This window comes from Notechis scutatus, chromosome 6, assembly GCF_049901735.1.
Source record: "Notechis scutatus isolate UNSWTSFEM ecotype Mainland chromosome 6, rNotScu1.2, whole genome shotgun sequence".
Classification (NCBI taxonomy): Eukaryota; Metazoa; Chordata; class Lepidosauria; order Squamata; family Elapidae; genus Notechis; species Notechis scutatus.
The window spans coordinates 77,167,081-77,188,461 of NC_142014.1; the positions used below are offsets into that span (position 1 = coordinate 77,167,081).

Sequence of the window (21,381 nt, forward strand, 5' to 3'; positions counted from 1 at the left end):
AAAACCAGACCTTGTACCACAGCACTTGCCAAACATACCAACATGCATCAAATAGAAAAGATTGTTATATATGTTTACGGCAGCAATATTACTTTATGTGCAAAAATGGACCCTTTAATTCCTACAATGGACAAACGGCTGCAAAAGTTGATGGGAATTACAGAGATGGCTAAATTGACTGTTTTGATTAAAGAAAAATACCAAATTGCTTGTTTCTTCCTTGGAAAACAATTCTGGACTTTGTGCTTGAGGTGAGGAAAAAAACCTGAAACTCTGGATTTGGGGGTTTACCGATTAGATAGGTTTTTTGCTATAGAAACAGCTAATTTATACTATTATAAACAGTAAAAAGTTGAGGTTTGATGTTATTCTCTGCAGCCAAAGGCTGTTCCTGGGGGAGTTTTTCTCCAGCCCAGAAGGTAACCAGGACATTGGGGGCAAAGTTGGAGCTAATAAAGGGACTCCTATGATTATCTGACTGTGTTGCCTTTGTGCCACGCCCCTTTGGGTCATCACAGCAGCTGGATGGCACCTTTAGATTTGTATAGGACCTTAATTATGGTCACCTTAGGCAGGCAAATAGTCTAGGATGGCCGGCCTGCCTACGAGCTGCAGCTGCTACTGGTAACAAAAGGCTAAAAAAATTTACAAAAGCTAAACAATTGTTTCCTGGCAACAAGGGCTAAAAAATTAACTTTGGGAAAAATAACAAGGGTCCAAATTCTGTATGGAGCTTTTGGAATATAAGGGAACTCAACTGGTTAACAGGAAGTAGAGTGATAAAATAGCCATCCTCTCTTCTGGACACTGCAGGATTTTTGGTTGTGATCTTCAAAGCCCTCCATGGCATGGACAAACCATCTCCTGCCATCTACGGCAGAGGAGGCTTACGGTGGATCCTGTCTGCTGTGTTCACAGACTGACGGCAGTCCTCACTCTGGTCCGCCGCCTGCGTGGGAGCGCCGACCGCTCCCGTTGGTTGATGCCGTTTGACAGCCGGCTATAAAAGGAGCTGTCAAACGGCATCAGCTGTCGCCGCCAGCTGACTGCCAGTTAGCCACGGCAGCCGCGGCAACCCTTTATTCACGCGAATAAAGCCTGTTAAATGTTAAGCCTGCGTCTGTCTCTATCTCTACCGCCGCTCTACAACACTGGCGACGAGGGCGGGATCAGATAAGAGACGAAGAGACAATCAGGCAAAGACAGCTGAGCACAGTCACTGTCAAAAAGAGCCGAAGCCGCTGAGAGCTGAATAACGTCATCGCCACTGACGCTCTCCAAGAGCGCGAAGTTCAAACTCCCCAGCTGAGGAGTCAGGCGCCGCCTGACAGGCACAGCCGCGAGCGCTTTTCTAAAAGCGCGAATTTAAAGCTCCCTCAGCTGAGGAGACCGACGCTGTCACTCTACGATGGCTTCAAACCTGACATTCCCTCCCTTCCAACCGACGGCCGAGACGTGGGAGTCGTACATGAACCGGTTCGAGTGTTTCCTGAACGCGATTGACCTGACAGAAGCCACCGATCTGAGGAAAAGATCCTATTTCCTGAGCTTCTGTGGAGCTGCTGTTTTTGATACAGCCTCAGCGCTAGTGTCCCCACGCTCTGTAAAGGCTATTCCCTGGGAGGAGTTGCAGGGAATTCTGTCTAACCACTACTCCCCTAAGCCCTCTCAGATAGCTAGAAGATTGGCTTTTAGAAGGGAGAGTTCAGGCTGAGGGGGAGACCGTTAGTCAGTATATGGCAGCCTTAAGATCAGCTGCCATACACTGTGGTTTTAGGGATTACCTGGAAGACATGCTGCTTGACCAAATTGTAGGAGGGGTTAGAGACCTAAAGCTACAGAGGCGTTTACTAGCAAAAAAGGATTTGACCCTAGCCTTAGCCATAGAAGAAGCTCAGGCTGCTGAACTGTCAGAGCTGTCAGCAGCTGAGATTCAAGGAAACCCCATTAAGCAAGGGAGCTCCACCATTCACTTTGATGAGGTTTCCCTAGAAGAGGAACCGCTTGATGTAAACCGCCTCAGACAACCAAGGCCCCCCACAGAGATGCCAAGGAAAAACACCAACCCAACACCCAGACAGCAGCCCAATTGTCTGAGCTGTGGGGGGGCACATCCCAGGTCAACCTGCAGATTCAGAAACGCCATCTGCCTAAACTGCCAGAAAAAAGGCCACATAGCCAGGGTTTGCCAAGCTGAATAAGCCTTCCCACAAAGACCTCAAGCCACTGCCTCCTTCCAAAGGCAAATTGAAGATTGCTACACAGACAATACCACCCCTGGGTCTAACAAAATAAGCATTTTTCTCTTTTTAGAAGGTAAGCCTTGCCGGATGGAGGTGGACACCGGGTCTGCCCTCTCTATCATCTCGTGGGCCACCCTGAAGAAGCTGCTCCCTACACTCTCCAAGAAGAAGCTGCTCAACTGCCACCTGACTCTTCGAGACTATCAGGGAAAGACCATTCCAGTCCTGGGGAAAGGCAAGTTCCTAATTCAGTTCCAGAACTTTAGAGGCCACTTGCCTCTGGTGGTTGTAGATGGTGCCCTTCCCAGCTTGCTTGGGCTAGATTGGTTCCCTGCTCTGGGCCTTAGTGTAACTGGGATTCACTCTGTGGTGAATACTGAAGTAGACACCCTTTTCAGGGACTACGCTGATGTCTTTAGTGATGAGCTGGGATGTTATTCTGGTACCCCTATCTCATTTGATGTAGGCCCACAAGCTACCCCCATTCGTTTAAAACCTCGCAGAGTCCCTTTTGCCATTCGCCCTAAATTGGATTCTGAGCTAGATAAGCTAATTAAGCAAGGAGTGCTGGAGCAAGTAGATTTCGCAAAATGGGAAACACCGTCACCCCCCTTAAAAAAGATGGCAGCGTGCGAATCTGCGCAGACTATAAAACGTCCCTCAATCGTTTCCTCCAAATTAGTGCATACCCAGTCCCCGTAATCCAACACCTGTTGCACTCCTTTGAGCCAGGCACTATTTTCGCGAAGCTAGATATGTCCCAAGCATATCAGCAGTTTCCTGTAGACAATCATACTGCTGACTTGCAAACAATAGTTACCCACAGGGGCGCTTTTAGGTGTAAGCGTTTACAATTTGGAGTTAGTGTGGCCCCAGGCATTTTTCAGTCCCTGATGGAAAGGATTCTCCAAGGACTCCCAGGGGTAGTCCCATACTTTGATGACGTTTTGGTCTCTGCCACCAACAAAACACAATTATTACTCAGGGTTAGGTCAGTTCTTGACCATTTTAGGCAGCATGGGTTAAAACTAAAAAAGGACAAGTGCACCATTGCCACTAAGCAAGTGGACTTCCTAGGTTATCGAATTGACGCCTCTGGAATTCATCCTATAGAAACAAAAGTTAGGGCCATCCACGAGGCACCTACTCCCTCTAACAAGACAGAGCTACAAGCCTTTTTGGGACTCCTGAATTTCTATGCAGCTTTCCTTCCACACAAGTCTTCTATAGCTGAACCTTTACATAGACTTTTAGATAAGAAAGCCCCCTGGCACTGGGGGCAAAGAGAAGCCAATGCTTTCCAGGCGGTCAAATCCCTGCTAACCTCAAATGCAGTACTAGTCCAATTTAACCAGCAACTTCCCCTGGTTCTAGCTGCAGATGCTTCACCTTTTGGCATAGGGGCAGTACTCAGCCATAGGCTGCCAAATGGCTCCAAGGCCCCAATTGCCTTCTTTTCAAGAACATTCTCTGCAGCAGAAAGGAACTATAGTCAAATTGACAAGGAAGCCTTAGCAGCAGTTGCTGCTGTGAAAAAATTCCACAAATTCCTTTATGGTCATTACTTTGAGCTTGTAACAGATCACAAACCACTTTTAGGCCTTTTAGCAGGAGACAAGCAAACCCCACAGGAGCTATCCCCGAGGATGACCAGATGGACCCTGTTCCTAGCCGCCTACTCATATAAGCTGGTACATCGCCCGGGGAAGAACCTGTGCCATGCAGATGCCCTCAGCAGGTGCCCTCTGCCAACACCAGTAGAAGACCCCGCGCCCATCCACGCCATTTTTGATTGCAACGAACTCAACCTGCCTGTCTCAGCCGAGGATATTGCTGCCCACTCCAGAAGGGACAAGGTAATCTCCCAAGTCCTGGACTGGGTGGGGAGGGGGTGGCCTGAAATTCAGTACAGCCCTGAATTCATGCCATTTAAGACCCGCAGACAAGAGTTATCTTCACTACAGGGTTGCTTACTATGGGGGACAAGAGTGGTCATTCCCACTACACTCCAAGAGCCAATCTTAAAAGCCCTGCACGAGGGCCACCCTGGCATCGTGAGGATGAAGGCTCTGGCCCGCAGCTACGTGTGGTGGCCAGGCCTGGATGCCCGGATCTCCAGCTGGGTAAGCACGTGCCAGCCCTGCCAGGCAACTAGATCAGCACCTCCAACAGCTGTCCCAACCCGATGGGAGGATGCTGGGGCCCCTTGGTCCCGGCTGCATGTTGACCTAGCTGGCCCTGTGCATGGGCGGACCTTTTTAGTCATAGTAGACTCGTTCTCTAAATTGATTGATGTGGCCTTGCTTCTTTCCACAACTACACTGGCTGTCACAAGAGCCCTGACCAGACTGTTCGTTACGCATGGCCTCCCTGACACCTTGATATCTGATAATGGCCCCCAGTTCACTTCTTGTGAGTTCGGGGTTTTTGCAGCCAACCTGGGCATCAGACACAGCCCCTTTTCACCCTGCAAGCAATGGGATGGCTGAGAGGGCTGTTAGGTCTGTAAAGGAAGCCTTGGCAAGATTTGGCCAAGCAGATTGGCATTCCAAACTGTCCACCTACTTGCTCACCCAGCATTCAACTCCATGCACCACTACCAACAAGTCCCCTGCAGAACTATTGATGGGCAGACGCCTTAGGACCACCCTGGACAGGTTGTACCCCCACTATGCCCCTGGCACCCCTCTAGGCTCTGACAGCCATGCGAGGGAATTTGCCCTGCAGGACCTGGTTTATGCCAGGAACTATGCAGGGCACCCTCTATGGATGCCAGGGCAAATAGTTTCCATTACAGGACCCAAGTCCTACAGGATCCGTTTGGAGGATGGTCGAGTATGGTGCTGGCACATCGACCAGTTAAGAAGGCGTTGGGAAAGAGCTGCCGTTGACTCTCAGGGACCGCCAGACACCCCGGTCTACCAGCCGCATGTTGAAGCCTACCTGCTGGACGCCCCGGTCTACCAGCCGCATGCTGAAGCCAACCCGCCAAGCGAAGCGGTCTACCCTGCGGCCGCAAATGGTTCCCTGCCAGACAACCCGGTCTACCTGCCAAGCGAGCCGATCGGAGGGACCTACCTGGCCAGTAGCCGGACACTCGGACAAGGGCTTCGGAAGACCAGCAACGAGCTCCAGGCGACACCCGGCGAGCAAAGGACTCCTTACCAGCCGGCAAGCCCCTTGAACTGGCCGCGATCTGGCGATCTGGCCGCGAGCAAAGGCGGCCTACCCGGCTACAGGACTATGCATGCTCCTGGCCAGGGGAAAGGAGTGCTGTGTTTACAGACTGATGGCAGTCCTCACTCTGGTCCGCCGCCTGCGCGGGAGCGCCGACCGCTCCCATTGGTTGATGCCATTTGACAGCCGGCTATAAAAGGAGCTGTCAAACGGCATCAGCTGTCGCCGCCAGCTGACTGCCAGTTAGCCTCGGCAGCCTCGGTGACCCTTTATTCACGCGAATAAAGCCTGTTAAATGTTAAGCCTGCATCTGTCTCTATCTCTACCGCCGCTCTACAACACTGTCGGTGAAGAAACCTGGCTGGTGGATCCAGAAGAGCCCTCTCCACTGTAGCGCTGGCCCAGTGGAACATCCTGTCCCACAGGTGAGGTTTGCCCCCAAACTCCTATCTTTCTGCAAGGGCCTGAAGACCTGGCTATGATGGTCGGCTTGGGGTCCCAATAGGGGAGGACAACACTGGAGATGGTTGCTGGACAGTTACCCCAATTAAATCATTAGTCTTGAGCCAAACTTCCAAAACTAAACAGGATTTATTGGGAGTTAATATATCGGCATGACCTGGGTATAGCCGACTCTGAGACACATAATTCACTGTCACCCTTGACCCTGGTTTTCCCCCACCCCTCTGGGTGTATCATAATTCATATTCTCCAATGAAACACGCCCATAGCCAAGAGTCATCAGTCATGTTTTCCAATTAGATTTTTGCACAGCAGAAACTTCAGTCACCTAGTTACAATCTCTGAAAAACTATGAATAGAATGCACTTTCAATTCCAAGCTGTTGCACTGCTCTTTCAAATCCCTTTCCCCCCTCCCTTTCTGTTGGCAACTATAAAACGGCCATAGAAATGTTTTATGAGTTGACACTGACCACCTGCTCTCCCTCTGTCCATCTTTTAATTCATATATTTTTTTTTAAAAAAATCCTTATTTTCATTGCATTGTTATTATTTCAGTACCTCAGATCCCATATGATGATTGACACACTTCTCAATGCCGAGGCACAAGTCAACGCTGCCAGGTTGAAGTGGCACCAGGTCACTGGCATCCTCGTGCGACTAGAAGAACTTACTGAGCCTTAAATTGAAGATCTACTGCACGGTTGTCCACCCAGAGGTTGTCCTCTATGGGGTGGGATGCTGGACACATGGTAAGATCTGATGTGGAATCCATTGCACAGTGGGCACTTACACTCAGCCAATATGGCCAGCATCCCCAAAGATAACCAAAAAAGCGATGGATGGACTGTCTGCGTGATATGCTTGCCGACGCTGCAGACTGGACGAAGTGGTGGGTGAAATGCAAAACTGCGGATCCCGCCGTATGATGACAGTAACACAAAGAACAAGAATCCTATCTGTTGAGATGATTGATGGCTCCTTTTAGGCTTGGGCAGGACTTCAGGGGGATAAATAGAGTCACGGTCACCCTACATCAGTGGTTCTCAACCTTCCTAATGCCGCAACCCTTTAATACAGTTCCTCATGTTGTGGTGACCCTCAACCATAAAATTATGGCTCGGTTCCTAAGACCATTGAAAATATGTGTTTTCTGATGGTCTTAGGCGACCCCTGTGAAAGGGTCATTCAACCCCCAAAGGGATCATGACACATAGGTTGAGAACCACTGCCCTAGACAGGCAACTAGCCAAGGATGGCCAGCCTGCCTGCGAGTTGTAGCTGCTACAGCCTCCCGGCAACAGAGACTAAAAAGAATTGAGTTTGGGAAAAATGACGAGGGTTCAAGTCGTGCATGGAGTTGTGGACGTTTTAGAACATAAGCGAGCAAGCTCATTGACAGGAAGCAAACTGAAAAAATATCCATCCCTCTGCAACATCCTGCCACTCCTGGAATGAGATTTGTTCCTACCCTCCTATCCAACAGTGAGTTGTTGGACAGTATTACTTGGTCTGTTGTGTGGATGCTTGTGCGTTTTTAGGGGGTGGGGAGCCTTGGCGGGTGGGGTGTGTTTGAGGATTGTTGTGTGTGTGCGTGTTGTGTCTGGTCTCTGGGTGTTATGGGAATTTCATTGTATGTGTATACTGTACAATAAAGTGTTGTTACTGTTGTTACTGTTGTTAATTATACACAAAAAACAACAGTGTACACAGCAAACGAGATAACTATGCTAGGTTTCGTATCACAAATCACTAGTCGAACCCTTCCCAAGTGTTTAGGACTGCGTGATGTATCGGCGGATTATGCAAGCAGATCCCAGTAAGGTGGCCTTCTGCAGCTAACCAATGGTGATTTTGTCAGTGCCAATTGTTTTTAAGTGCTTGCCTAGATCTTTAGGCACAACACCTAGTTATTGTTATCCTCCTCCTCCTCCTGCAAGGGCCTGAAGATCTGGCTCTGACAGTTGGCCTAGGGGTCCCAATGGCTGTCAGCCTTGGAAGCCCTATTAGCACCAGAAGCTTCCACACTGCCACATTCCAGTGCCTGGGAAATTGGGAGGGGAGATTTCATGGAGTGTATATAGACATAACAGCATTCCTCTTTTCTGTCAAGGTGATGTCATCCTGCACCTGCTTGAGGAGTGGTTAGAGGACTGTCTCCAGTTGGGATGGATGATGATTGGGCCATGATGGACTGAAGGGTGCAGGGGATGGGTCTTTGACTTTCAATTATTGAGGGGAAACCCAGAACTCTCAGATTCGGGTTTTCCCAGATGTGCCAGTATGACAACTCTAATAAAATGGAATTTTGAGAAAATGTTTGTCTTGGAATTTTGGTGTTGAGTTTGTTTTTCTGGAATGCTGACAGTGGGAGAATCCATCCCTGGAAGTGGCTCCTGCACTGACCCCACCTCCCCCACACCATGCATCCTGCTCCTCTCCTCCACCCATCTTTTAATTCATATTATTGTACTTTTATTACATATTTTCATTGCATTGCTGTTGTTTGCTTACTTAATGCCAAGCATCTTTACCAATAGGCCACTATGCAGCTCTCAGGCTATTAATTAAATCTCACAAGGTGTACTGGTGTGTTTCAGATACATTTCATTTCAGATGGGCTCAGCACCTCTGTCAAAAATCTAACAAAGAATGACTCCTGGCCTAAGACACTGAGTTTGTTGATCAGAAAGATTGGCAGTTCAGCGGTTTGAATCCCTAGCATCGCGTAACGGAGTGAGCTCCTGTTACTTGTCCCAGCTTCTGCCAACCTAGCAGTTCGAAAGCATGTAAAAATAAAAGTAGAAAAATAGGGACCACTTTGGTGGGAAGGTAAGTGTTATGTGCACCTTCGGCATTTAGTCATGCTGGCCACATGACCACGGAGACGTCTTTGGACAGCACTGGCTCTTCAGCTTTGTAACGGAGATGAGCACCGCCCCCTAGAGTTGGAAATGATTAGCACGTATGTGCGAGGGGAACCTTTACCTTTTTATATTTTACTACTAATGTTTCCCCGAAAATAAGACCTGGTCTTATTTTCTTTTGGGCTTGAAAATAAGCACTCGGGGTTATTTTCAGGGAGGTCTTTTTTTTTTTTAAGTGCAGGAGGAAGTGAGCACAGGGGCCAACGGGAGTGGGAGCATAGGTACTGCTGGCCCTGCCCTCTCTGTCCCACTGTCTCCTTGTCCATGGCTGCAACAGGCCAAGCTCTTGGTGTGCCTGGCCTCCACATGCCCTGCTTGCTTGCTGGTCCAGCTGCTGCTATGACACTTTTCAGCCATGGCGCCTCATGGGGGCTCCTTGCCCTCCTGGCAGGGCAGTTGGAGGCCAAGTCATGCTGAGACCTTGGCCCAGATTGAGGCCGTGGGCAAGCAGACCATGGGACAGAGAGGGCGGGGCTGGTGGTAGCTGTCCATACATTTTTCGCCCAGAGGCAGATAAAACTTTGCTTGCAAAGGGGACTCTAATAGCTCCATTCCCAAGCACCCCTAGGCCAGGGATCCCCAACCTTTCGATGCGTGCCGGTTCCGGCGTCAGCTGGGCCGCGCCGGTTCGGCGTCAGCTGGCGCCGCCATCCAAAATCACTCCGTGCGAGTGATTTTGTCAAAATGGGCGCCACGCTCTGGTGAGCTTTTTCGGTAGAAATGGCTTTCTCCCGAAAGCTCACCGCTGGCGCCGCCATCTTTTGACGAAAATTGCTTTTTACCAAAAGATGGGGCGCCAGCAACCAGCCCGGTAAGGCTTGTTCCGCGGTCCGGTCCGCGGACGCGGTTGGACCCTGCTAGGCAGCCAAACACTTTTCACCAGGACGGAGAAATGACAGAGACTCAAAGCTTTGCAAGCAGACAAAGCTTCGTCTCCTTTTGGGAGAAAACTGCAGCAGAGGCAGGTGGAGGCAGAGGCAATCCCAACGTGCTGCCCACTCCATCCCAACGTTTCTTGGCTTTTCTGTGGTCACACTGACCAAACACCCACACAAGGCATTGGGATTGCCTGTTTCCCCCTATTCCCATGCCTTCACCTGCTGTCAGTGCCACCATGCAAGCCTCCCATGAGTCAGGCAGCCGTGCCAGATTGCCTGTCTTTTCACCCTGCCTCCACGCTCACACTTATTTGTGCTGCACCAAGGAGCCAGTGTGCCGTGGCTGCTGCTGGACACAGTCAGCCCCTGCATGCTCGCCACCTCTCCTATTAACCACACCCATTCCCCTGGGCTTATTTTCAGGATAGGGCTTACATTACACCCACCCAAAAAAATCAGGCTAGGGCTTGTTTTCAGGGTGGGTCTTATTTTCGGGGAAACACGGTAAAGCTTAGGTGGTTATACAAATAGTGAAGCTACATCTGGCGTTTTCACGGGGGCATGGTGACTGGCTGGTGTTTCTCACACTTCAAGCTGAGACAGCTTGGTTGTGTCATAATTCCGCCAGGGCTGGCCTTTGAGAAATAATTCACCCCTGAAAATAATGTCTTTATCCTGTGTGAGCAGCTGCAAAACCAATTGTCTTCTTTCCTGGGTCTGACTACTCTAGATTAAGACCTGGTATGTATTTAATTTTGCTTTTTTTCCTGGAAACTTTTTTTATGTAGAGAACATTTACTACCCTAACTGACTTATGGATTATAAGACCTTGTCTTTGCTTCAGTGTTCTGGTATTTGCCAAGCACAGCATTTCCTCTGGTTGACGAGGTCACTTTCTACAGCAGTGATAAGCACGGTTTATAGTTTATGATTTTCTACATATAGCTATACTGCTATACTCCCTTGTCATTTATAATAATTTGAAGTAAATTCAGTATCCACGAGGCTACAAACTTCTTTTTGCACAGGTTTAAAAAGATTAGGTAATTTCAAAATTATGGGAGAGATCATGTCAAAAATTCTGTTAAGATTCTCTTAATTGAAAATAATCTCTACTATTATCACTCGTTTGAGGATCTTTATGCAAAATAAAACTTTCACAAAAGAAAATTGATGCATATTAGCTAAAATGAAGATACTCCAATGTTCAGTTTGTTTTATGGTATTAAATATTAGTACATTGAAATCTACAAATTATAAATCCCCACAATTTTCCTATGGTATACATTCTTCAACAAGAATATTATAATTATATAACTGAGTAGAATTCTACAGGTCCAATTTTCCATTCATATGAAAAATGGCTTAGCTGTTGCTTTTAAAAAGTAAATTGCAATCAAAGAGAGGCATTTATTTATGAGGCCACATTCAGAAACATCTCCTATAGATTTGACAGAATATTGATGGCTCTCTTGAGACAGCAGAACCTTGGCTGATCTCAGAACAGGTAGTCCTTAAGTTACAGCGGCACTGAAAAAAGTGATTTATGACACTTTTTGTGTCATAACACAAAAATGTGACACATAAAAGTGTGACACTTATGCCGCAACATCCCCTTGGTCACATGATCAAAATTCCAAAATTGGCAACTATTTAATATTTATGACGGTTGCTATGTCCTGAGGTCATATGATCTCCTTTTGTGACCTTCTGACAAGCAAAGTCAATGGGTAATCCAGATTCACTTAACAACCATGTTACTAAATTTAACAAACGCAATGATTCACTTAACAACTGTGGCAAGAGAAGTCGTACAATGGGAACAAACTCATTTTACAAAGGTTTCCCTTAGCAACTCCATTGTGGTTGTAACTTGAGGACTAACTGTACGTTAAGCCACAGAAATTTTACTTATTACAATTGTAATCACATTTCTTAATAAAATTATATTAAAATGATTTTACTTCAGTCCCTTGATCCAGCAAGAGATTCTTGCACACAAGTAGTTTCCTAATTACAAAACAGAATGAGAATCCAAAACATCTTGTATAGTGAGTAAAATATTCTGAAAAGTATTATGTGAGGAGCACACATCTAGAAAAGTTCTTACTCAAAACATACAGGGTTGACATAATTTTGTGAACCAAAACTTTCTCTTCATTATTTCAGTATTAAAGTAGTCTCCTGAAATTTCATATTTACATTCTCTCAGCTCCAGCAATTAGCTTTTGCTTCAAGCCATGTCTAAATTTGTGGCCTTACATACCCAAACAGCTAAAATGTTTTGTACAAAATTATCTTTCAGAGGTCCAAAAATAAAGAGCCACTTTTTCTCTTTATGTAATTCAGATTTAAACCATTACTGTATTTGTCTGGCAATATGATACATGCAAATATATTGATTTTGTTGAGTTCTGATGGGGAGTTTTTTGTGTGTGACCATAAGCGGACCCTGCACCTGTGGGAATATGCTAGGAAGAAGTTTTTTTTTGTGATAATATCTTTATCATACAGCCTTATAACTTAAAGCATCAAAAAGATTTTTCTTCAGTTGGGCAACCATGACAAGCTCTAAATTCAATATATCAAGCAGCTTTTAAAAAAGAAATATTATGACCCTCGAGGGCAGCACCGTAACGAAATCATCAAAATAAATGTCTTTCCTGAATCTGTCCTCCGGCAATCAGAAATATTCATTTACAGATATAAACAGGAATGGTGAAAGGAAAACAGGGTTGCACGAAGCGGCCTCCAAGTTCGTAGAGCCCCAAGTTTTGCTACCACGCACCTTGGAGATGGGAAATAACGACAAGGTTGCGCCCCAAGTTTTGCTACCACGCACCTTGGAGATGGAAAATAACGACGGCCCAAGTGTGCAACGCTGCCTTCACCACCACACAAAACGAGGCAAGCCTGGGCTGATTCAAGTCACTCAGTGTCATTCCGGAGCTGCAATTCAAAGACCTGCAGGTGTTCCTTAAACCGCCGGTGGGTCTCGGCACTGTGTGGCCGCCGTTCACGCTGCAACTCGCAGATGCGCAGGCGGAGTCTCTGTTCGCGACGGCGGCAAGCCTGCAGTTGCCGCTGTGCTTTTCCTAGAGCATCAAGCGCTGCCTCAGCCCGCCTCTTCCAGAGCAAGGCGCTACCCACCTGGTAGCTGTGCTCATTCTGGATGTAGGCACCAGCCGGGGGTGGGAGTCGCAGCATGTAGAGGGAGAGAGGAACGGGTTGAGATGGATCCCCTACGGGTTCTGGGAGAGCCGGAGATTGAGAGGCCTCTTCTTGACCAGTGGCAGCTGGTGATCGTTCCAGGGGTACGTCTGACAGAGTGGCCAAATTCTCTGGTTCTGACCCTGGGAGATTGGGCTGGCTTCGAAGCTCACCAGTAGTGGGAGCAGCCCCAGGACTTGGCAGCTCTTGCATGGGGAAGCAAGAGACATCCATACAAAGCGTAGTGGTCTCCTCGGCAGGATAGCAGCCACGGCTGTGAAAAAGGGACAGAATCGAGGTCAGGTGAGGAGTAACAGCTACCTAACATAAGGTGTGACACACAGTAACCAGCAGAGGAAAACATGATTGCAGATGCAGGTTGCCCATGTAGAATATATTCTGCCCATAGGCTAGAAGGAGATAACATGGAGTGAAGGTTGTGAAGTAAAGCTTGGCGCCCAAAACGGGCTGAAAACGGGTAAAAAACCACCCCAAAATAGGCCTGAAAATGGAGCCGTGTGCCCAAAAATGGATCAAAAACCGCCCCAGCCAGAAAACCAGAAATCGGACCAAAAACAGGGCTGCACACCCAAAAATGGGCCAAAACCCACCCGAAACCAGGTCCAAAAACGGGCCTGAAAACAGGGTCATGCACCCCAAAACGGGCCTGAAAACCACTACAAAACGGGCCAAAAACAGGGCTGCACACCCAAAAATGAGCTGAAAACCACCCAAATACAGCCCAGAAAATGGGCCTGCATGCCTAAAAAGAAGATAGAAGATAGAATAGAAACAAATAATTTCCTCAACCTTGTCCAACAATTTACTAAGCCTGCACTACTATTAATCTTATCACTCCTTATCACCCATCCCCTCCCACTTGTGACTGTATGACTGTAACCTTGTTGCTTGTATCCTAACGATTTTCATTGACTGTTTTCTAGTATGATTTGATTGCTTATTGTACCCTATGACTATCATTAAGTGTTGTACCTGATGATTCTTGACTCTTGACGAATGTGTCTTTTCTCTTATGTACACTGAGAGCATTTGCACCAAGACAAATTCCTTGTGTGTCCAATCACACTTGGCCAATAAATAATTCTATTATATTCTACCATAAGAAGATGGGGATACATATAGCAAAAAGAAGAAAAAGGTGATTCAATTAAGCCACTAAATTACATTCCAGGACTGATGTTTTTCACATTTTTAATATTCTTAACTTAACCCATAGTTTTCTCTCTGGTTCCAATCTCAGATTCCACAATTCCATTCTGTTATATACAAAATTCATTTTAAACTTACTAATGATATTAATCTATAGATTATGTTTTTTACTCTATTAAGAAGTAAGCATCACTGAATGTACTGTGACCTACTTCTAAATAAAATATGCACAGGGTTACAGAGAACATGAGGTCAGAAGAGTGGGACTCACCTCTGCTTCTGTTGATACTTTGCAAGTTTGGAACTGTTTAATTTAGACTTCCGGCGTGGCTTTGCTTGAGGCTCAAATATCGTAGGAACAGCCCCTTCCTTGAGGCGATGATAGCCGCTACAAAGGAAACAAACCCCACATATCAAAGTAGTTACTGGCTCAGAAAGCCTGGGATCTGGACTGTGGATCGCTGGAGGAGAAAGCAGATCTTCTGAGGGCTTTGGAATTAGCTAGTTACATTCTATTTTGAGTATTATTTGTCCAGTTTTTTTATGTACAGACGTATTAAATAAAATAATTAATTTTGTCCACCTATATATAGCCCTTTCCTAATTCTGTTTGATATCTACAACCCAGAAGTCTTACAATGAAATAATGTCAAGTTAAGTTATAATCAATATGATCTGTTTGGGAATACTATCTAGTACAGGGGTGTCAAACTCAAGGCCCGTGGGCCAGATCTAGCCCGCGGGCAGCACTCTGCTGGCCAAAAAAAGGCTCAAAAACAACCCTGAAAATGGCCCCAAAACAGCCTCCCAAACCACCTGAAAACGGGTCAGAAACCACCTGAAAATGGGCCTGAAAACCGGCTCAAAAACCAGCCGAAAATGGCCCAGAAAACAGTCCAAAAATAGGGCCGTGCACCCAAAAATGGGCCCCCAAACCACCTAAAAACAGGCCCAAAACAATGAAGTGGCCAGAAAATGAGTCAAAAACGGGCCCACGCACCCAAAAATGGGTCAAAAATGGGCCTGAAAACCACCCCAGAACAGGACGGAAACAGGTCCCAAAATAGGCCAAAAACAGTGCCCCCAAACTGCCTGAAACAGGCCATGCGCCCAAAACTGTCCTGAAAACGGGCCAAAAAAAATGGTCAAAAACGGGACCGAGTGCGGCCCGTTTTCGACCAGCAGAGTGCTGAATGCCATGGAGAATGAAAGCAAGGCGCAGGGGGGCTGCACGTGGACCGCCATGCCCCATTTTGGCTGGTAGAATACTGCAGGAGGCAGCCATCCCCTCTGCCTCTTCTGTCCCCCCGGGCCACAGAGAACTACAATGCTGATCTGGCCTTTGAAGAAATCCAGTTTGACACCCCTGATCTAGTAAGTGCTATTGCTACTGTCAAACTGCTGCCAAGAAAATTACACTGACATACCTACAAAAATCACCAGAGGCTGAACTTGAACGAGACTGTTAACTTTTCAGCTTTAAAATGCAGCTCAAGGTAATCCTTTGGGTGGGTGCATAGACCTTTAGAATGGTAATATCCTGCTGTGCCTGTTTTCACAAATTTGTCAGAAAGTTGATGAGATTAAAACTCAGAACATCTCCCACCCTGTCTTTTCTCCAGGCAGTAAGGGAGGGAAGCATTTCTAGAGAAAGCACTGAGCTATACCTTCCAGACTTTTTGTTTTTTTTTAAAAAAAGGGTTGTGAGTGAATCGTTTCCCATATTCATAGTGTTTTAAAAATGAATGAAAGTCAGATGGAACAGGTATACTGGAAGAACCATTCCTCTCCACGGGAAGGATATCATCTATATTGATATTGTCTACGTTGCAAACTGTCTACTTTGCATGCTCTTTCATGTTTTTCAAATGTTGGAATTACCTACCTGGTGCCCACTAGTTCAAAGCAATTCTTCTCAAAGTGCTTGGAGCAAAAATAAACATATTTAGAGGCAGGGTCCCAGAGACCCTGCCCACTCATGTCCTTCCGCTGACAATTCTCCAACCATGTAGTTCTCCGTGGATTGTCCTTTGGCAATCTGTGAGATATTAAGTGATTAATTAATTGGAGATCAGAGGTCACATGCAAGATTATGCATATCTTTCTCCCACGCTCAAGTAAAATAGCTTTGATGGCAGTGTGGCTACCTCTGAAGGCCATCTTCTGAGAGACTAGTGGTTTTCTTGTATAGTTGGTGGGCCTGGGGTCTGATCCAGCAGGGCACACAGTGTATGTTCTTACTATCAGGATTCCAGCAGTTGCCCTAATTAAATCATAAGCCAAGCTTCAAAAACGTCAAAGGATTTATTAGGAGCTAACATGTCGGTATGACCTATATGTAGCCGATTCTGAGACATGTAATTTCACTATCACCCTTGACCCTGGTTTTCAGCCACCCCTCTGAATGTATCATAATTCATATTCTCCAAGGAAACACGTTCATAGCCAAGAGTCATCGATCATGTTCTCCAATTAGAGATTTGCACCAGTCGCTTAGTTATAATCTTTGCAAGATAAAAATGGAATGTACTTTCGGTTCCAAACTGCTGCACTGCTCTTTCAATTCCTTCCTGCCCCCTCTTTCTGTTCATAGCAACTCTAAAACATGCATAGAAATGTTTTATGTCTTCACACTTACATTCTTTATCCTACCAACTTTCAGCTTCACATGGGAATAGGAGTCTGCAAAGGCAAAGAATAAAAACCATTTCTCACCGATGGAAAGAAATGCCTCGGTTGCGTGTTTCAGGTATATCACGAGTGCAACAGCCAGTAGCAGAGCAGTGACGGGGCATCTGCAAGAGGGAAAAAAAAAAACACCATAGCATGTAACTCCCACTATTTTGAGGATCAAGTCATACGTTTTTTTCTTAAGAGATAACAGGTACCCAGAAGACTCCAGGACTCGGTTAAAGTTTCAATATTCTCTACCAACAACTGTTGAAAGCAGAACTAGATTTAGTTTACAGAATGGTTTAGAGCATGGGTGTCAAACTCGCCGTGTCATGTTGCATTACATGATGTTTTTCCCCTTTGTGGAGCTGGGGTAGGCATGGCCTGCAAATAGCCTGCATGTGACCATCTGGCCTACGGGCTGCCAATTTGATGCCCCTGGTTTAAAGCTACATTTTAATCAATGGAAGGATACTGAAATCACTGTATTAATTAGCTGCCGGAAATATTGTTCATCCATTACTCTAGCTTTGCAAAATACACCAGCAAGTTGTGCAAACTTTGACTTCTATCTTTTCAACCTGATTATGAAACTAAGACTCTGAAGAAGCTGAATATTTTGACATATACTGTGCTTTTATACATTTTGTAAATTTTGGGATGTTTTCAATAAAAATAAAAGAGTAGAACTATTTTTTTTTCCGAGGCTTGGTAATGTACTGTACGCAATGTCAGATTAATATAAGAAAATCATCCCTGGGTGTGACAACGTGCATTAGCATTAATTTTTAAAAATGAACTTCCATGCAATTCAGATTTAAGGAAGCCTAAAATTTAGGAGGAAGAATTCTCCTTGCTAACAACCAAGTCATGTTGGCAAGATACTTCAAGGTTATTTGGACCTTCATATTAACTGTCATTTTAAATACCGCTGATGCTGCAGTTCCAAGACTGGCTTTGCATTTTATTAAACTCTGCTTTGAATAGGCAAGATTGAAAAGACTGGAGGCTGAAAGTTGATATTATCAGGTATGTTTAAATAATAGGACAACTAGTAATTGAATGGTCTATTGTGACTTTGAACTACCAAATGATGAAGGACTATGTCTTAATATAAACATGTATATTAATACTAGGATTAGTCATGGTGATCTGACTAGGAGCTAGAATAGAGGTAGTAATAAGAAATAGGGGGAATATTAGCAGATATAATTTTTATATAATAGAACATAAGTGATAATTAGATGGAAAGATTGGAGGTTGAAAGATGGTATTACTATGTATGCTTAAATAATATCATTGGCATTAAAACGGAACATTGAAATATTGACTAACTACACCAAAAGAATCATGTATGTATCAATACTAGGATTATATGTTTGATTAATGTAATAACTATTATTATTATTGCTGTTTGTATCAAAATGAATTATACCCAGAGGCCACACTGTCCACGTATTGATACTGATGTATATTTATTTAAAAATAAAAATCCAATAAAACTTAAAAAAAAAAGATAAAAACTCTGAAGATGTCGTTGTATTATTACTGTGAGCATTGTGTGAAAAAAATATATTAATCCAGTCATTATCCACAAAAAAACTACAAATAAAACATGCCCCCCCAAAAAAAGTATGAGGGAAATGGGGAGCATGGAGCATAAATGGGGCGTGGCTACAGCAGCCCGCTCTTTTCTCGCCCCCCTCCCCCTCTCCACTCACCCCCCCAGCCGCCCTACTAGAGGGGGGGAAGAGCAGCCGGCACCACAGGGCCGGAGTCTTGGGGAAGGGGGGGGGAGGTTGGCAAGCACGCGCAAGAACAGCTGCAGAAGGGCGTCACGCACCTCCGCGCGCCATCCCTTTCCCCCCCATTTCTTTTTTCCGGTGGGTCGCCTCACCTCCCCACTCCCATTGCTCGAGACGCCGCCGCCGCGGCTTAAAAGCTGAAGCGGAAGAGAGAATCGCCGGTCTTCTCGCGAGAAACTAAGCCCCTCCTCCGCGCCCCGAGTTCAGCATAGAGAGATATGAAACTTCAGAGGTGCCCCAGGCTATTTTCCCCCGAGTTCTTTTTTTTGTACACGGAATGGTCGCCCATAAAGATCTTTTAACGCTTAGTGCAGCTTCTGTTCTTCTTTGGTTTGCCTGATAGTTCCTGGAAGGGAAAAATAGCGTGGTTGGTGTGCATCTTCGTTTGGGAAGTGCTGCTCTCTTTTTCTTCCTATCTCTATAGACAGGTACCACCTATCGTTCAGTAACCGCCCTCCCTTCTAACCAATCCTCTTCTTCATCTGTTGCCTTCCGCCAATCAATGCCAGCCTCCTTTTTATTACTCAAAAACCAGGACCAATTAAAAGCCTCCCGGTGCTGTGCAAAGGCCTTTTTGTTTTTTTTAAAGCAGGTCTCCAAACTTGGCAACTTTGACACTTGTGGACTTCAACTCCCAGAATTCCTCAAACAGCCATGCTGGCTGGCTGGGGAATTCTGGGAATTGAAGTCCACAAGTCGCCAAGTTTGGAGATCAGTGTTTTAAAGTGTGTTGGATAGATAATTCGAGGGAAACAAAAAATATAAATCAAATAATCAACAGTATCACATTCTCTTTTAAGGAAGCATTTTTTAAAGAATTTATAGGTAACATTGGAAAGATAAATGTATGGCCCCATTTAATCAATGGTTTGAAGATCTGATTACACTTGCTGCCTATAAGCAGATTGGCTTGTATAGATTTTGTCTTTTTTCTATTATTATAAAAGCAATAAAATGTTATTAAAACCTCCAAAGTAGCTTTTTGTACTTAATAGTGCTTTATTTTTTTATTTTGAACAAGATGTTAACTTTGGTTACATAGAGAACCATCTATATTTCTTGCTAACTTTAAAAAGTGATAGGTAGGTAGGTGGATAGTATTATAGACATTACTTTTAAGCCATTTTGATAAGGATTGTATCTTGAAAGCTGGGGTGGGATTCAAATTTTTTAACAACCGGTTCTGTGGGCATGGCTTAGGTGGTGGGCGTGGCTTGGTGGTCATGTGACTGGGTGGACATGGCTCGGTGGTCATGTTATTGGCTGGGTGTGGCCAACTCAATATCACTTACATCGAGGGACGCATCTCCTTGCCTGGCGTCTCATGACTGTGGGGATGCTGCAACAGTCATAAGTGTGAAAAATGGTCATAAGTCACTTTTTTCCATGCCATTGTAACTTTGAATGGTCACTCCACACAAGCAAAGTACCAGCAAAGGAGGCAAAGAAAACTCCAGAGATGTTCCTGAGACAGGAAGTCTAGTCCTGCCAAGAATGTAATAAGGGTTAACGGAGAGGCAGTTTCTGTAAGCAACACCAGAATGTTTCCTTCCTGCCTTCCTTACAGGATTAAGCCAGTAATTTCTTCTAGCAACCGGTTCTCCGAACTGCTTAGAATGTTAACAACTGGTTCTAGGGAATAGGTCCGAACTGGTAGAATCCTACCCCTGCTTGAAAAGTTACAATAGTAAAAAATACATTTAGTGCTTTGATTGGATTTAATAATAACTTTACTGGAAATGATAAGCGTGAGAGATCTGTGGCATCTTTGAAAGAAATACTGAAGATGGATCCAACAGCACTGTTTCTCCAGCTGTGGATAATCTATGACTGCAGATCAGAGGTAGTATTCAGACACTTCTGACCAGTTCTGGGGAACCGGTAGCAGAAATGTTAAGTAGTTTGGAAAACTGGCAAATCCCACCTTTGACTGCCCCTGCCCACATCTATTCCCTGCCACCCAAGTCCCAGCTGATTGGCTAGGTCTTCTTTGGTTGCCCTGCACAGGAGAACAGAGCTGGAAAATAGGTTAGTGGGGTGGGGACGGAATGGGGATTTTGCAGTAACCTTCTCCCAGGAGTGGGGAGGGAATGGAGATTTTGCAGTATCCTTCCCCTGCCATGCCCAAGCCACACCCACTACACCACGCCCACCAAGACACGCCACAGAACCAGGAGTAAAAAATTTTGAATCCCACCACTGCTGCAGATACCATTTGTTGCTTGTTAGACATGTTTACTAAACTGCTGGATGCAGGCCCGTGGGGAGGGTGTGTGTGCAGCTAGTACATTGTTCTGGGGCCCAGGGAGCTCAAAGCGGGCTCATGAAAGGGAGATTTAAAAACTTTTTTTTACAAAACCAAATTTTTTAAAAAGAAAAAAAATATAGGATATACACAGTACTTCATGCTCTATACTTGAGCAATGTGAAACAGCTTTATTTTCACCATGTAGGTGTCACACACTTAATTTGTGTGGAAATGATACCGCAGAATGCATTCCTGAAGCCATAACTTAACTTTGGAACTGGACAAACTGTTTACAACTTGTTTAGTTCTAGTCCAGTGATGAGAAATCTTGCAGAAGTGTATTGGCTTCACGGCACGTCTAACACACGATGGTCATACACAATTGTGTTGAAAGTATAAAGCCCTTTGTAGCCCACCTGCCAGGCATCAAATTAGCATTAGAAAACCTCTTGGGAGTTGAACCTGAGTGCGAAAAGAAGAACAGAGGTTAATGAAGCTTTATCTTATGTCACATCCTTCATTTGTGTGATAATGCCTGTTGTATGGTTCAGAGCAGAGGTGGTATTCAGCCAGTTACTGACCAGTTCTG

At 45.4% G+C, this 21,381-nt stretch overlaps 1 protein-coding gene across 3 annotated transcripts; it reads right to left on the minus strand.

Annotated features, from left to right (window-relative positions):
* Positions 1–10,811: 10,811 nt before the first annotated feature.
* Positions 10,812–18,738, minus strand: LOC113422836 (THAP domain-containing protein 7-like). 3 transcript variants are annotated; one of them, XM_087968906.1, is made up of 6 exons: positions 18,637–18,738; positions 16,705–16,861; positions 15,952–16,104; positions 14,338–14,454; positions 12,529–13,170; positions 10,812–12,474 (listed from the first exon to the last, which is right to left on the minus strand). In XM_087968906.1, the coding sequence occupies exons 3-5, from the start codon at positions 16,044–16,046 to the stop codon at positions 12,615–12,617; spliced, it is 768 nt and encodes a 255-aa protein (XP_087825032.1). In that variant the 5' UTR covers positions 16,047–16,104; positions 16,705–16,861; positions 18,637–18,738; the 3' UTR covers positions 10,812–12,474; positions 12,529–12,614. The 3 variants fall into 3 exon arrangements, with proteins under 3 accessions (XP_087825032.1, XP_087825030.1, XP_087825031.1); XM_087968904.1 differs by having other exon boundaries at positions 16,782–16,861; positions 18,637–18,716; XM_087968905.1 differs by having other exon boundaries at positions 16,782–16,861; positions 18,583–18,688.
* Between the last annotated feature and the right edge of the window lie 2,643 nt (positions 18,739–21,381).

Bases quoted from the DNA above. Each gene is read 5' to 3' on its own strand.
- LOC113422836 (XM_087968904.1), bottom strand. From the start codon at position 16,861: ATGCCCCGTCACTGCTCTGCTACTGGCTGTTGCACTCGTGATATACCT. The intron at 16,105-16,781 runs GTGAGAAATGGT...AATATCTCACAG, and splicing joins CGAGGCATTTCTTTCCATCG to ATTGCCAAAGGACAATCCAC. The intron at 14,455-15,951 runs GTAGGTAATTCC...TTTCCTTTGTAG, and splicing joins TTTGAACTAGTGGGCACCAG to CGGCTATCATCGCCTCAAGG.